Source organism: Passer domesticus, chromosome 3, assembly GCF_036417665.1.
Source record: "Passer domesticus isolate bPasDom1 chromosome 3, bPasDom1.hap1, whole genome shotgun sequence".
Classification (NCBI taxonomy): Eukaryota; Metazoa; Chordata; class Aves; order Passeriformes; family Passeridae; genus Passer; species Passer domesticus.
In genome coordinates this window covers 90420136-90436796 of record NC_087476.1, presented here as the reverse complement: position 1 = coordinate 90436796, position 16661 = coordinate 90420136, and the positions used below count along the sequence as shown (strand labels likewise).

General features: G+C 39.8%; 1 protein-coding gene and 1 long non-coding RNA gene across 46 annotated transcripts in view; one reads left to right on the top strand and one right to left on the bottom strand.

The window, feature by feature from the left end:
* LOC135297101 (uncharacterized) overlaps nt 1-14538 on the top strand; it is a 38248-nt gene extending 23710 nt beyond the window's left edge. For 31 of the 43 annotated variants that reach the window (XR_010359151.1, XR_010359155.1, XR_010359138.1 and 28 more), the window contains one exon: nt 1306-5342. This is a non-coding gene — a long non-coding RNA (uncharacterized LOC135297101). Of the gene's footprint in view, nt 1-1305; nt 11275-11436; nt 12628-12735; nt 12759-14412 lie in introns of those variants that run through there. The other 12 variants (XR_010359143.1, XR_010359153.1, XR_010359156.1 and 9 more) reach the window with 8 other exon arrangements.
* LPGAT1 (lysophosphatidylglycerol acyltransferase 1) overlaps nt 4238-16661 on the bottom strand; it is a 61285-nt gene continuing 48861 nt past the window's right edge. For all 3 annotated transcript variants that reach the window (XM_064414295.1, XM_064414294.1, XM_064414296.1), the window contains 2 exons: nt 14166-14272; nt 4238-10115 (listed from right to left, as the gene is read on the bottom strand). In XM_064414295.1, the coding sequence (XP_064270365.1) occupies nt 9964-10115; nt 14166-14272 (259 nt within the window). In that variant the 3' untranslated portion in view covers nt 4238-9963. The remainder of the gene's footprint in view (nt 10116-14165; nt 14273-16661) is intronic.

Genomic DNA, 16661 nt, shown 5'->3' with positions numbered 1-16661 from the left:
GAGGATGGAGTTTCTCCACATCCTTATCCTTTGGCTTCATTGAATATTTTGTATTTATTTTCATATAACAAATTAGAAATCCACAAATAAAAATCAGGGGCCAACTTTTCGTAGATCCTTTAGGAGATAGGGCAGCTTCCCAAAGTGTTCTTGATCAGTGTCTCTGGTTCAGATTAGCAGTTTGTTGGTTTCTGTAACAGCTCCTAGGATCTCAAAAATTTCAGGGACATACCAGCACAAGCTTATTAAACTCAATCTCATTTGACTGTTTTTTTTTTTTTTTATTTTTAAAAGAAAGATTAATATGAAGGAAGCAACTTCCGTGTTCTCACTTCACCTTAGGGAACAGCTTTATCTTTTTAGTCTTCACTATGCAATAAAATTAAATGTGGGTATTTTTGTGTAGGAAATTAAAAACTGTTGGCAGCAAATTTTTGTTCTGTAGCTGCTGACTTATGTATTGTTTGATTTATATGTGTCACTGGAGTCAGGAAATTACGAATCCATTAATCAATCTAATCCTTTCACCATCAAGCTGTATGGATAAGTATTTAAATAAATTATACCGATAGGACAATCAATTCTCTGAATGTTGTAATAAAAAACAGAAGGAACTTAACTATGCAGATGATGAATCTACCACAATGAGAACAGAAATTTAAATAGTTCAGAGAAATACTCAGTCGTGGTAGACTGACAGAGGATATAAAAGCAGGAAAGATAGAGGGGAAAAGCTACATCAGGGTTTGGGGTTTTTTTTAAAATCTCTCATAATACAAGAGGAAAGGAAGAACCAGTGCAAACCCAGAAGATTTGTAAAGAATGAAACTTTTTTCTGAAAAAAGTGGACTTCTGAAAGAGTTTCCAAGTGGCCTGCAAAATTCATTAACCTTCCCAAGCTCAGAAATCATCAGGTCAACAACATGAAACTGAAAACTAAACCAACAAACCCTGACAGCGAGGAGGTAAACTGAAAGTAAAAAACAGGGATGTAAATTTCAGTGGGCCAGGACACAAGCCAACTTCTAGTGGAAGGATTAGGAAGAAAATTTCTGTATATAGCAAGGTTATTTGATGCTTGTCCACTCGAGGGATCCTTACAATTTTCTCTGAGGCACTTGTCCTGACTATTCTGGGTATGAGGATAATGGCTCAGACATATCTGGGGCCTGATTCTCTATGCAGCTCTCTATGCTCTCATGCATCTGTGCTTATATAAGAAAGAAGGAAGACATTTAATAGGTACTCCAGAGATGCAAATGATTCTGAAAAAATTAGCATTGTATTTATTGCTATTTCTTGCAGAATGGGGGTTTATAAACCTGGAGCAGAAAACAGAAATGTTGCATTGAGAAGGTAAGAGCATAAAGAAAGAATTTGCCATCTAGCTGCTAATAAAATTCTAAGCTTCACAGACGTTTGGGCCAAAGCCCATGAATTATTTAGTCTTGTTACCTGCATAATGTAGGTCACAACCTCCCTGTGTAATTAGGCTAAACAGTACCTACTTCTATTTCAGCTCTGTAATAAAACATTTAAGGCAACAGTTCTGATTTCAGGACTTGAAGGATGGAGAGCTGAAAACATGCCCAAACTGGGGCTTTCCCTCCCTTCCTCATTCTGAGCTCAGCTCATTATATTCTGCATAGAACTGCTGCCTCCTCAGCCATTTTTTTTCCCCAGCCTGGAGTCCAGCAGACTGACAGCACTTGCTGAGTTCTCGTACATAGCAAAGTGGTATTTTACTTAACCCTTGGAAAAGCTAAGCAGACAAGACTTCCTTCTTTCTGTAAGATTTTCCAGATTAACTTTGTAGCTTTAATTGTCTCTGCCTGGGGTCTTTTAGGGGTTGTGTTGGTAAAGCTTCAGTTCATGTGTGTAAGGCTTATTCAATGATTAATGCTAAAAATCAATCTTGACCTAGATCCTCCTCTCAGCACAACAGAGAGACTTGGGTAAGGGCCTCACAGGAGTGTGCGTTAGTGCTGCTTGTTCTGAACTTTAGGGATCCGTTGTGGTACAAACATGGAACATCAAACTGCATCTTGTGAGTATGCAGGAAGGGCTGGAGTAAGAAAACCCATCAGTTACTGCCTTTAGTGACAGTGGAATCAACTCTTAATATTGGAATAAACAGAAGTGGGAGAAAAATTTTTTTACCGAAATTAATCCAGTGCTACCTAAGCAACATTGCTTCAGCAAATATTACTGGAGGCCTGTGGGCAATTAACAGAGCTTAGTTTTAAGACTCTATTAAATATTAAATATTATTCACATCTGGTTTTTGTCATCAGCTTTGGATAAGGAATCTCCTGAAAAAGCAACCCCACCCACCTTATAGGATACAAGGTTCAGCTCTGAAGGCTCTTAAAATTGCTTGTCCACAAGGTCCTGTAAATTATTTGGCCATGGTGTAACAGAGCAGAGCATTGCACATAAAATGTTCCACTGGTTTTGCCAGCTGCAAGAAAGTCTTTAGTCAGAGCAGTGGCAAAAAAAACAAAAAAAACCAAAAGAAAACAAAACCAAACCCAAAACCAAAAAGCAAACCAAACCATCAGTTTTGTTCTAACAGATTCTAAGTTTGGCATTTTCGGTGCAGGAAAATTACTGTCTTATCCAGTGAAGGAAGCTTTTTCTCCTCTCTTTTTGTCAGGCATCTTTCAGGATGCCTGACATCTTGTGCACTTCCACACAGAGGTGCAGGACAGCCCCTATCTAACAGCTCTGGGTTTGTCCCCTTCCAATCCTTGCTGATGAGGAAGACCCAGTGTGTCTGCCTAAGAGAATGGCAGAGAGAAGGGAACACAAGAACAGTATCAGAAGCATCTTCAGTGTTGCCAAAAGCACAGGAGTAGAAAATCCAACAGTTTCACTTTGGGGGAAAACACTGCCAGGTTCATCCCTTCTGTATTGCCTTGCCACTTAGAGTAAATATTCAATGTATGGTCTCACTAATGTTGCAGAGGGAAATCCTACTACCCTCTACTCCTACTTGGTCTATCTGCTCAAAGGGTCAAATCTTCCCTTTAATTTACTTCTATGTATTTACAGCAGAAATGCCCATGCAGCCCTCAGTTGCCAGAATTCCTCAACACTTGTGTTTTCTGGAAAACATCTGTTCCTAGTGGCTAGATGATCTTCCTTTTGCTCAGCATCAAACATACCCTGCATTAAGTGACTCGGACCATTCAGCAACTTGTCCTCACTAATAAAAAGTGGTTTATTTAATATAATTTATGAAAATATTGTACACAGTTGAACAGATCTGCAGAATTATACTAGCTAACTACAAATGAAAAAATCTCCTCTTCAAAAATAATTCAGTATAAATTGACCTTTTCGTTTTTCTCCTTCAGGTTCTCAAGTGAGATTACAAAACACCAACTCTATTGTGGCATATAATAATGAGCCACATTTGCAATCTGATTTAGCCTTGTTGTTTTATTGAGAAAGACCAGTATTGCTTTTTCCCAAAGCCACACAGAAGAGCTCTACTGAGGTTACCTTATAATTTACTCTTTGTATATACCCAGAGTTTGATCTTATTGATCCCTTTTACAACATCCACTTTTTTGGAACTTCCAGTTTCCCAAAGTAAACTTAAAAATCTCCATGCTTGCCACCTTTCATCCAGTACCTATCTGTTCTTACCAGCCTTTAATACTTACACAATAATGCCAATTACAGCAAACTTGATGATTTATTTTTAAGAAAAAATATTGGCAGCCTTTATTCAGCTGCACCAGATCCCAGCACTAGCTGCTCTGAAATTCCTGATGCACCACTTCTACAAACCCATGGGGATGTCCTAAGTAAAACCTGGTACAAAACCAGATTGACATTAGAAAGGACAATCGACCCAAGAGAGCCCAAGGACATAAGGGAAGTTCAAGTTAACAGATTCTAGCTATAGAAAGGTACTGACCAGAAAACCTCTTTTTTCTCTCTCAGGAGATACCTATTCTTTGCCTTTGAGATCAAAGTAACTGCAGCATGTAACACCTGACCACCTCAGGCGCCTGGTTTTTTACCTGTAGCCTTACATTGTTTTTCACAGGATGACTTTTTTTTGTTAAATCAAGACAAAAACGGGGGTTTTTGTAAACCAGAGTAAGCACACATGACATTCATATACCTTTTTTATTTCAAGTTTCAGCTGAAAGTAGTTGTCCTTAAAAATCAAGAGCATCCTTTCAGAAAAGCTGAGTTACGAGACCAGCAAAAAAGACAAGAGTCCTGAGAGATAAAAATTTATTTATCTGATCAGCATGTCATGATATGGTCACAACTCATACAGCTGACATTCTTATAGCCAAGAGGGATGTTTTTCTTTTTAAAAATACATTTTTCTTTCCAGCAGGAAGGATTTTTTAAAAACAAACATTTCATACTAGGCAGGAATTAAAAACAATGGCTTTTTCAATATGACAACACAGCTGGTAAGCACTGGATACCCCACCAGTGTCTTAATATTCAGATTTTGAGTTTTCCCTCCCGCTCCCCAATTCCCCCACCCCACACAGAAAAACACCACACAGAAAAACAGGACAAAACCCAGATGGGAAACAAAGAGGTAGACATCACTACAACTATGGCGCTGTTTTGGAAATTGTGCGAGATGTCTCACAATGCTCCAAGGAGTTCCTTTTCCCTTTGTTAGACACTGCAGAACTGGGCCCCAGCAGTGAACTCAAGAGGGGACAGGAGCCAAGAGCCATCGCCACCAAGAGGTGCCAGGGCTGCAGAATGGGTGGGGCTGTCCCACCTGGCATTGCTCTGACCAGCTGGGGTGGCTTAAAAACAGATCCCTCTTTAAAACTATGGATCTCACAATGACAACAGCCTTTCTCCCAACAAGGCTGGAGTCACATCCTTCTAGCAGGCAAACCAGGGTCAAGGGGGCTTGGGTTCTGCTCTTGGACACCCTCAGCTCTCAGAAACTTTAAGAAGACTCATGGCTACAGTGACTTGCAGAAGAACTCCGCAGCTGGGGACTGGCACAGCTTCCAGCGGGTGCTGCAGCGAGTGAGGGCTGCAGAAGCTGCTGTCCCCTCTCTCCCCTACTGATCCACTCCTTCTCTTGCCACTTCTGGCACTGAAACATTTGTCCCTGTGTCCCTCCTCATAAACAGTGTTATCTATCACAAATTAACACTGCGGCTGTACAGTGAACCAAAGAGTTATTTTACTATTTGTTGTGTTTATGGTAAGCACAGTAAAGGTTGTGTATCCACTAGTTAAAAGCACAATAAATACAACCATCAAATAAAATCTTCTCATCTATTAAGGATCAGAAGCATATTAAATAGTCTTGAAAGAAAACTCTTTTTGCCACAGGGGGGGAAAAAAAAAAACACCACCAAAAAACCAACAAAAAACCCCAAACAAAACAAAACAAAAAATCCAAAACAAACAAACAAACAAAAAAACCCAGCCCAGGGAAAATAAAGAGAAATGCTGCTTCTGGTATCTGTCTACATTTCTGAAAGTCATATTAGCTGCTGGAAAGAATTTATAAAAAAAATACCCAATTAAATAAATTCAGCAAAATAATTCCAAACATCACCAGCCCTTCACAAAACCACTGACAGTCACTCCAGGCTTCCACATCCACTTCATCACATAAAACAAAAATGTAGGTAACAGAGAAGGGAAGGAGAAAACTGGAGGTGAAGAGAACTGCTATTAAAAAAACCTGTTCATCATACAATATGAACATCATGGAGGAATAATTTTAAGTAACTAACTCAATTTAATAGGACAGTTGTTCAGTGAATAATTACTTCATTATCTCATGATAAAATAAAAGATCTAACTTTAAAATGCATAGAATCCTTCCAATGACAACTTCTATCACAGCCAGGCAGTCTACAGCTCTTACAGAAAAAGCAGAGCTGCTCAGAAACATTTCCAATGTCTGCAGACATTTTAAACCAGAGTATGGTTTCCATTTTGCTCTTCCCATTGTTGCTTTGTATTTTTTAAAAGTGTAAAAACTACCAAATATGCAATTTTGCAAAATAACCCTTTATTTCATATGGCTCCATTATTTCCAAAAAAATACAGAACCCCAGATGTATAATTGTTTTGTGTGATTGTATCAGATCACCACAAAATCTTCAGCTGACTGTCAAGAGAATGCATCCAACCCTGGGCTCGTGGTTTGGAAATCCCAGTTTTAGGTACCTTTGGTCCCAAAATGTATGTCAAGGCAAAGCGGAGCAGCTGAATCCTGTCACACACAGTGATCGGTATCTGTTATTATCGTGTACAAACAGGTGAGAAAAGTTAACAGCACTTTATGGCAGTGTCACACAAAGAAAAGTTACATCATCTGCAAACCAAGTGAACAAGGAACAGTACCACAGTGATCGCTTTATTTGTACTGCAAGAAGATGCACCTTATTTGTGACGCTGGGGGAGGAGGGAGAGGGAAGCTTTTAATTTTCCAGGAAATCAAGGTAAACTGAAATTTCAGTTTTCAACATCTGGTGACAGCAACTTTAAAAAGGGGAAAAAAATAAAAAAGAAGAAGAAAAAGAGATGCCACTGTTGCATGATTCAACAGAAGCACACGTGGAACCCAAGTGAGACTGAAATGACGGCGCACTCACCCGAGGGCACTGAAGAAACTGCTTGGTGTGGATGGACAGGTGCTCTTCACATCATGGGATTCACAGAGCAGCAAAGCTAAACCGTGAGGACCGACACAACTTCAACTGTAACAACTTCTTTATGAACAATTAAACATAGAAACGTGAAGATGTTTTGTGGGCAACCCTGGCAGAGAACTATCTTTATTCTTATTATTCTCATTTGCAATGCACTCAAATTGCTCTGTTCTCACTTCTGTGTGCAACAGCTTTCAGTTAGAATTTTTTCTGTGAATTTTTCATTTTTCATCATTTTACCATTATTTTTCCCCCAACAGAAATTCAATGTGATATTAATTTGTGATCAGCTGTATGGTTCATTCATGTTTCTATCAAAACACATTTTGAACTCTCCAGAGGAGGAAACCCACGGATGGTGCAGCAAAATGCCCATTACATCCAGAACTGCAGCCAACTGCCAGAAGGTAGAACCGAACTGCAGCAGACAGGAATTCCTGTTTTACAGACTCTCCTGCTAAGCTCCAGACAGTCTGCACCAGCATGGTATTTTTAGCACTGAATCCCCTACATATTGCATCCATTTTACATTTTTCCCTTCATAGCAAAACTTATTTTATCCAATTTATTATCTTTCATGAAGCAGCATCCAGGATCATGCTGGGAGGCTCCTTTGGAGTTGTTTTCCAAGAGTTTCATTCCAGTGTCACCCACAGCAACTTGGCCATACGGAGCTGTGGTGTCAGGCGCTCTTCACGTTTCCAAGTGCAGGCAGGAGAGAAGCCTGGGACCTGACACTATTTCCACACCCTACTGAAACAACAACCAGTGCTTGGAAACAAATGGCTTGTAAGAGTAAGAACTACAGAGGAACAAAGTGAAAATGAACAGGACCAGATCAATCAAACACTCGTCTGAAACATTACTGTGCAGTGCTAATTTCTTGAGGCAGCACGTGAACACTTGTTATTGACTGCAACCCACTGGGAAAAATACTGCATTTGACAAAACAAGATGCTCTTACATGGAGTTCACAAGGTCTATAAGGAACAATCTTCTGATGTGAGTAACTGCTGTGCTTTCTGCTTATATAAACTTCCCTTTTTGCATCAGTTCAGTCTGTCCTAGCTCAAAATAAAATGAGCTGTACTCTGGGCATCTCTCTGGTTCTGATCAAACTACATGGGGGAGGACAGCAAGTGAGTAGCTTGCCACCTGCCTGTTGGAGTTGAAAGAGTCAGTCCCATGGGCAGCAGAAATAACCACTTCCTCATCACAGTGCTGGGCTGCCCCAACACCCCTTGTCAAATGGCAGATTAAATACATTCATTCCTTCAGCTGAACTTTAGCAAGAACAACATGAAACAACAAATACTCCATGGACTCCCTCCCTATTATAGCATATCTACCTCATTTTAATGGTTACACCAGAATTTAGGTGCAGAGATGGTATTTATAAACAGCATCTTGCCTTAAACATGAAGCTACTGGCAACCACTGTACTTTGCCTCCAGCCTGCTGTGGAGTCAGGGAAGCAACACTCACTTCAGGGGACCTTACTGTGGTGTCACCTTGCGTCCATCCCCACTGAGCAACCCCTGCTGCATGGGGAGGGGCAGGGATGGCATATTTGACAAAGTATTTTTCCACAAAGCCAGGGAAATTGGCACTGCCTCATGTTTTGCTATGCTCTTTGCCCCCCCGAAAGGGAACACTGGCAAGGTTTTGTATTCTGCACACCACCTCCTGTGATTCATGTAGCAGCAGAGGGAGACAGAAGGGGAATCAATATTGCTAGCTCAGAGCCAAAACCACTGAGGGCTTACTTTGTTCTCAACAAAATTACTCTGTAGAAGGCAGTATGCCAACATCTGAAGTTCTGGCTACCCTGCCTGTATTTAGAGAGATTAGTTTTATTTTAGGAACCGTTCTCGCAAATCTGTGCATAATCACATAAACACAATGCCAACCAGACCTGCCAGAAGTAAGGCTGTACATCACAGACATCCTTTCAAAAGGATCCTGCACTACACATCTGAAAGTGTCTTCTGTTCCCATCTGCCCTTCAGTTCAAACCATCCTTATTCTAGTAAGACTTTAGCAGTAAGATTTTAGTGGTGAGCTAATTAATACTGCCCTCCATGTAGTTATTCAGAATATTTACCATACTTATTTTTTCAGTAGTATCTTCCTACAGATTTATGATAGCAATTATACCTATTTCTTCTTTTTATGAAACTAGTTTTTCTTCTATTACTTTTTAGCAAAACATTAAGATGGTTGGCATTTAATTATTTAAACTCTCCCACAAGTATATTTAGCACTGTTGCAACTAGCAGGGAGAAAAAGGCCTCTATAAACCACTCCAAGGTCACCTTGGTTGGACTGCAGTATACAAAATACAAAGGTGGCTAAAAATCACCAGCAGCACCAGCAGACCTTCAGAAACAGCTAGAATTGCTCTGCCTTCCAATGCATGACAAACAAAGCTTCCCTCTGTTCCCTAAGTTTTATGTCTTTCCTTCACTGACTTCTCACCTTTGAAAGTGCATTTTCAAAACTGATGATGAGGGTTTAGCTGCATTCTGAACAAAAAGGGAATTTAACCGAGTGACTTTGTATTTTCCAAGTTTCCCTATAACACGAGACACTGGTAGCACATGGAACTTGGAGAGCTGATGGCAAGACCACAGCAGGGATGGGCTGATTCATCCCACGTGGACAGCTTTTAATCACACTGTGATGCTGCAATGCTTGTTTGAGGACCAGTGCCTCAGAGGACAGACCTGACACCAGATCTTATTTGGGTGTTGGGTTTGGATCAATGTGTCTGCTACAACAACTGCTGACTGCGTAGCCACAAAGACACCTCCACCAGCTCTGCTGAGGATCTCTGACTCCAGCACAATGAGCTGCAATAAAGTACACGTTGTGCAAATGAGGAATCTCTACCACACCAATGCTGTACACACTACTGAAGAGACAAGTTGCTGAATTTTCTGAGCTCTAACTACAATGCCAAGAAATACTTGTGGTGACAAAGCTTTCTTGTCACAGACATTCTTCTACGGTGGTTGTACGATTGCACCTTTTGTCCAAATGCTGAATTTGCTTAAGTGTGGGTGAGAGTATACATTTTTAAAAATACAGACAATTCTTAAAATAATACATCATCAGGTCACTATGTTACTGATCTTCACTTTTAGTGGAATTTAAAATTCCCCCAAAGAGAGGTAAAAGTCCATCCAGTATTTTCCTTTACTCTTGAATATTCACATTTGCACATAAAACATGATACTCATTTGCAAGAGCCTGGATTCCCATTGTGTCCTCAGGTCCCATTCCACTTTTAAAATAGGCAATGGTACAAATACTGAAAGAGGCAGTACCACATCCCTCCTGACAAAAATGCAAATGATTGTATGGCAACCAGCCACAGGTTACTGAGGGTCATCTCCCGAGAAATCGCTTTTGTCTGACCCTGGGGTGGCGGAAAAGCTCCTGCAAGAGAAAAGAAAACACATTTAATGCTTTGCACAGGGATGACAGCCTTAATGCACCACTTTATTGCTTCTTTACTGCTTGTCCCAGCAATGGTATCCATACACAATTAACTGGGTACTGCTCTATGCTGTTAAAATTATGAAAGATTCTCCAGAAGCCTTCAAGAAAATAATAAAATAAAAACCAACCAAAACACAACCCCTTAATTACTAAGAACAATTTTGATGTCATTATAAACTTTAAGCATCCCTTAGAAGCTGCTTTCACTGTACTCAACCTTTGCAGAGAGATCCAACTGTCAACTAAGTTTTGTGTTATTTTTCAAGTTTTATTAGTATCTCCATGATCAAATTGAATGGATACCACATTAAACTCTACAGCTGTTTGGTGGCGATACTGTATACTGTGAAGAAGCAACACATTTATGTTCTTGAGGTTCCCCTTGAAAATGTAAAGTGTACACACACAACAGCCCTTCTTGAAAGAACAGTTTCCACATACTGTTTGAACACTCAGTCATACTGACTAAGGAAACATTATAATTTGCCACAGAACTTTCCAGAAATTCTTTACTGAAATCCTTGCTTAGATGGGAAAGACTGGAAGAGATTCATCTGACAATAAAATTTGGTCTCTCCATACTTTGGCTTTTTCTGACTTGCAACACTAAATTAAATGTGCCTGAATACATCAGAGCTTTATGATCATAAGCAAACTATTTGCATATATTTACATCAGCATATTAAATCATCTGTGTTACACTGTACTGAGATGCACAAAGACTTGATTACACAAAGCTCTTTTATTGCTGTTAATCCTGAACAGGGGATATAAAACTTTGAATACACCACAGAAGATGAACTTGCTTCAGCATTATGGAGTCTCAACTTCTCTCAGAAGAAAATGAAATTAATGACTCAAAGAGTAAAGATGCAGCAATGTCAATTTTTAATCCTGGGAACCACACAATTTGAGCAATTAGATACCATCAGCATCTTATCTCTGTGCTCCACATTTGCAATCACTGGAGGAACTGCAATCAAGCATTTGAGACAAAGCTTTTCTTCCTGCATGAATGCTCTTAATTAAAAAAAAAGTAAACAAGGAAAAAGCCTAAAAACATCCTTGATGAGCCCCATCCACCTCTCCCTGACAGGTATTTCACACTTGGGCAGATTTGCCACCTCATTATTCCCCTGTAACTCACAGCTAAGCTTCTACCTGTCCACTCTAGGCTAGATTTGTTCTTCCATGGCCCATTTGTTTTTCTGTACCAACACTGACCTCTGGTTTAAATGCCTTTTCTTTTTCCATGTAGGTACAGAGAGCTGTCTCCTCCCTGTCTCCCTCCCAAGGCAGCTTTGACCCTTCCCGTTCCCAACTGAGACAAGCCAAGCACTTGTAGTTGTTCTTCACAGAAACTACTCCACCATCCCCTTAATCTCAGCTCTGATAATCTGTCCCTCTTCCCATTTCAATTTGTATTCCTTGACAGGGATAATGGACTGTATGCAGGATTTCCAGAGGAGGTTTCCAAGCTGGTACAACAAAGAATGTTTCCATAGCATTAAGGAAGCCATTCCTTACTTTTTTCATCACCTCACACCACTTGGCTTCTGAGCACAGGGAATCAGGAGCACAATGACTTCAGTACACCATCACTCTTCCAACTGCTATTAGTTTATTGTTGGGGCTTTTTCCTTAATTGGTCCCCAAGTGTTTTTGTCCTGCTAAATGTAATCTCACTTGTGTTACTGCAGGCCTCAAGGTTATCTTGCTGGAGAGTTCAGAGAAATTAAGAACTTGCCAATACAAGTTTTCCACTAACTGCCTAAAACAGGAGTCTGTTACCTACAGCTATTAACTTGAAATGGTTCTAATTGTATAAATGAAGTGTGTAAAATGCACCTGTAAAAAATTATGGGATTTTGTTATTAATAAGTTGGTAATTCGTGCTGGACATGTAGGATTATTAATGTAATATAAAATAAAGCTTTAGGATCACACCAGCAAAGGGGAGAGGGAGATTTCCACACAGGACAGCTCGCAGCCGAGGAGGAGGTGCATCACTAACATACAAAGAAAACCTAGCCCGCACAGGAGATGGGCACTCCCCAATGACATGAACAAGGAAATGCCCAGCGATGATGGCCCATGTAGATGTCCACCTCAGATAGACAGGACATCAAGGACATACATCTGAATGAAGGATTCCGGGAACTGGACACAGATACACATCAATTCCCGGATGAGGCTTTGTCCAGCACGGGACAGAGAATAGACACTGCATGAATATGAAGGACTCCAGGAGGGGACAAAGGGACTCTGCTGCAGGCAAGAAAAAGAGTATAAAAATCAAACTCTGCCAGTGGTGGTGAACAGGGGGATTCGGTGCCATAGAGGCTGGACCACAGTTCACCCACTCCGATCCCGGGGTCAGCGCTACTTCTTCATTGTTGGTGGTCAGGACTGTACATTGGTCACGAATAAATTTAATTTTTATTTTTAATCTAATTGGCTGGATCAATTTTTACCTATAACAATCTCATGTCAAATTTTAGGCATACTTTTTTTTTGTTTGGATTTCCAGAGGTCTAATATTACAGTTTTTCCCCAGGTGATTTAAGTTCTTGACACTTAAGAATACAGCAAAATGGAGAAAGGTGCACTGGGCTTTGTTTCTTTCTCTTCCCAAATAACAATAAGCCAAGAAATGTATTCTTGGCTTAGTCAATGCAATCTTTTGAAGTTTCATGGAGCATTAAATGTTACTCCAGCTTTTTGAGGTAAGCTTTATTAAGAGAGAGAAGTTCCTAAGCAGTGTGTATTGTAAAATAATTTAATGATGATAATGATAACATAATAATTATTAATAATAACAGAAATAGCCCCAAGTCTTAAAACCACACCCTCTTGTGACCATGTGCCAGGTGAGTACAAAGCTGGCTCTTGAGCAGCCTCGGGGACTCCCCTCAGAGTCAACCTCAGGACCTTTCCAAGGGGTTTCCAAAAACTGTAGCAGCACTTTTTCAGTAGGCCAACTAAAGCAATGCAAGCAAGTTCTCAAAAAGTATAAATGGCAGTAACTTTAAATTATACTAATTTATGCCTAATAAAGCCCTATGTCACAGCATTTACATTTAAAACATGTCTTTATTAATTCATACTGATTGCACTAGCAAATTATTACCAATTATGCTATTTTGGAAATGCATTTTAATGGCTAAATCTGATTATATTAATTATACTCTCAGAAATTCTGGACTAGTTAGATTTTCTGGGTATGACTTATTTCAATAGCATAATGTCACAAAACCAAGAATTCTTTACAATCTATTTGCTACACTTGTATTTTAAAAGATATTCACAAAGTTATTTGTCTAATAAAGTCCAATATATGCATTTGGATGTGATTTATATAGCAGAGTCTGAACTCTGTCATCAATGGTGGCTGAGTGACAGCAACATTTCATAAAACGAAATACAACTCTGGGTTGTTAAAGAATTCTATGAATCTCTTTAAGCACTTGGATTGATAAATTAAGTACTCAAAACTAAATTAAAGCAGGCTTTGCAATAAATCATCTCACAGAAGAAGCATCTTCATTTAACACAGTCACCCAGGAATACTAAACTCAGCTGATTTGAGACACTGAACACCTCCCATTAACAACTGTCATGGACAGGGGCTGCAGATCCCTGCTCAAGGGAATGTGTGCCATGGAATTCTCACAGGTCCTTCCAATCATGCTTTCAATCATGGATCTTTGCCATGCAATCCCATAGCAGCACGTTTCACAGCTCAACTGTGTATTCCTTTTTGGAAGCTTCCAAATGCTACCCTACTTCTAATGTTGCCCAGGTAATTTACCTTTCCTAGATAATTCTTTAATCATACTTTCTGCCACATAAAAAGCAGTAATAATAGCAATAATTGTATCTCCTGTAGGCATGTGAAGGATGCTTACACATTCCTAAACCATTTTGAGATCCTTGTAAGGAAAGTCATTACCAAAGCATGGTTCTCTTTGCTAGGTATCATCCTACCTGTTTCATAGAAATGTGTCAAGAGGTCCTCCTTTTCAATGAATCGTTGGTACAGCCAATTTGTGAGGGCTTCAGGCTCTGCAGGTACATCTTTCACTGGAAAAATCCTATCAAGGAAACAAATACAAATTAAGCCTAGCAAATGTATTCTGCAACAAAACTCTTCTCCCCAGCCCACCACAAAAAAGAGAGAACAAGACTTTTGTATAAATCTAACTGCATGATTTGCACTCTCTCCTGCTCACAGATCACAGAGGCATTAAGGATACAAGAGTGGGAAACTCCAGGCTGCCATCCAGAACCACACAGAAGACACTGGCATCAGTCTACAACAAATACTGTACTACAGCTTTTGATAAAAACCATTAAGGCACTGGTTTGTTCTTTTTTTAACAGAATACCACCACACTATATTACTATTCCCTAAAAAGAATACAAACCAAGTGGAATGAAATAAATTAAAAAATGAGAAAGTTAATTCACAGCTTTGAAGAAACAATTCAGCAGGCAGAAGCCACATAATGACATCACTAAGCACCAACAGCTCTTCCACATCCCAGAAAACAAGCCCTCTGTGCTTTTGAAACGATGCTGGCAGCTTTCTCTGAAATTTACAAGGCACATTTTACACTGAAAATTGACCCTGTACTCAAATATTGCTGCTCTGTTTTAAAAACACCGATGGGAGAATTGCTTGTCTCTTGGTACTTCTATGCTGAATATTATCTGGCTTAGAAAAACACCTAGAGCAGAATTCACTGTGGCACACACACCCTGAAACTCCCAAATAACCCACCATACCTCACTGGATTATTTCAAAATAGAATTTCCAACCTCACAGTAACTGTGAAACCTCCTCAGCAGACCCTCAGTGCCTTTTGATATACACAAGAACTTAAACATCCACAGTGTTGTACTGGCAGCTCAATGCAGAAGAATTTTGTCAATCAGGGCAACCTGAAAAATTCACACTCTGAAATGCAAAGTTTCTACTTTAGGTTCCTCTTTCCAGGTGAGCTCCCACTTAGCCTCTCATTTACACCATGCTTCTATTTTCATTAGTGAGTTTTCATTTAATTTTCAACACAGTCTTTCTTAACTGATCATACTGCAAAGAATTGGAAGTAACACCACAATCATCTGGGAACGTCAGAATAAGAAAATAAGGCACTTCTGAAGAATGCTTTTGTTACCATTACAGTTTTTGACATCTTTGCCAGCTTTGTTCATTTGTCATTTGTCCTTCCTCCTTTCAGTCTGATGCATGGAAAAATAAGCTGGAAGTGGGGTAGTCAAGCAGCAAAGCATTGCTCTAAAGAGTGAGTTACAAATCACAGTGCTGTGGCATACAGAGACAACTTCAATATAAGGAGATGAACGACTTTATTTACACACTATGGTATCAACATGAACTCAGCTATCTCTGCAGCCTTTGAAGTAACTCTACCTACATCCTCCTCACACTGTGGAGCTCTCTATGCTCCAGTACAGCCAGTCTTGGTAACCAGAAATTAGCAACTGTTATCTCAGATAAAACAGAGTCTGAAGGAAAGTCTTTGGCCAAAGACAAATGTTATGAAATGGTGCTTCAGTAATCAGCTCAAGTTTTCAGTCTGCATATTAGGAACAAAGACAAACAATAAAGAACTATTTTATCTTGAAGCCCAGATGCTGTACAACAGGTTAAAATTAAACCACGTAGCAGCAAGTAAAAAACACACCCACAGAGCAAGGACCACTTGGTTGAGGGTAGAACACTAAGAGAGCCTTACTCTGTGTCCCCAAACACAACTGGGCTGCCAAGCACTATTTTTACTCTCTTCTGCCAATCTGCAGTGAAGAGATAAAAGGCTCAGCAACTGAATATTGTGTTTCACAGAGTATTTTTGAAGGACAGATGCTTCCTTACACAGGTTTTAAGAGGGTTCACAACTAAGAGAATGTGTGTTGCCTCAGGCCAGAAGTGTAGGTTTACCTGGCTTCACATGCAGTCTCCACTGTAGACTGTAAAATATTCTTCACCTCTGCCTTCACTTCTCCCTGACCTAATGGGTAACAACTCTGTTTTGTCAAGAACATTCCTCCTAATATGGAAACATCACAGGATCTTGCAAGATACCTGTTAAAAACAATTTCTGAGCTGGCACTTTAATGGAGCAGTGAAGTAGCACAGGTGATACCAGCACTGTGAGAGACTAATGGAGCCACTGCACACCACTTCCCTGCTTGAATCCATCCAGCTCTTGTGTGGATCAATAATGCTGCCAGAATGCTTGAATCTCTGGAGATAAACTCTGCTGCTTTGAAGTCTGAGAAGCAGACACTGCTACACCCAGACTGAACAAACATTAACAGACTGAAAAACAACTGGTTTTCCAGTAATGCTACACTGGCTGCCACAACTCAGCAATGCTAAGTGCTAGTGTATTTAGAAGCATTTTCAAATGTATTTTTAGATTATCCAGAGTTATTTTTACCAGCAGAACATTCTTACTA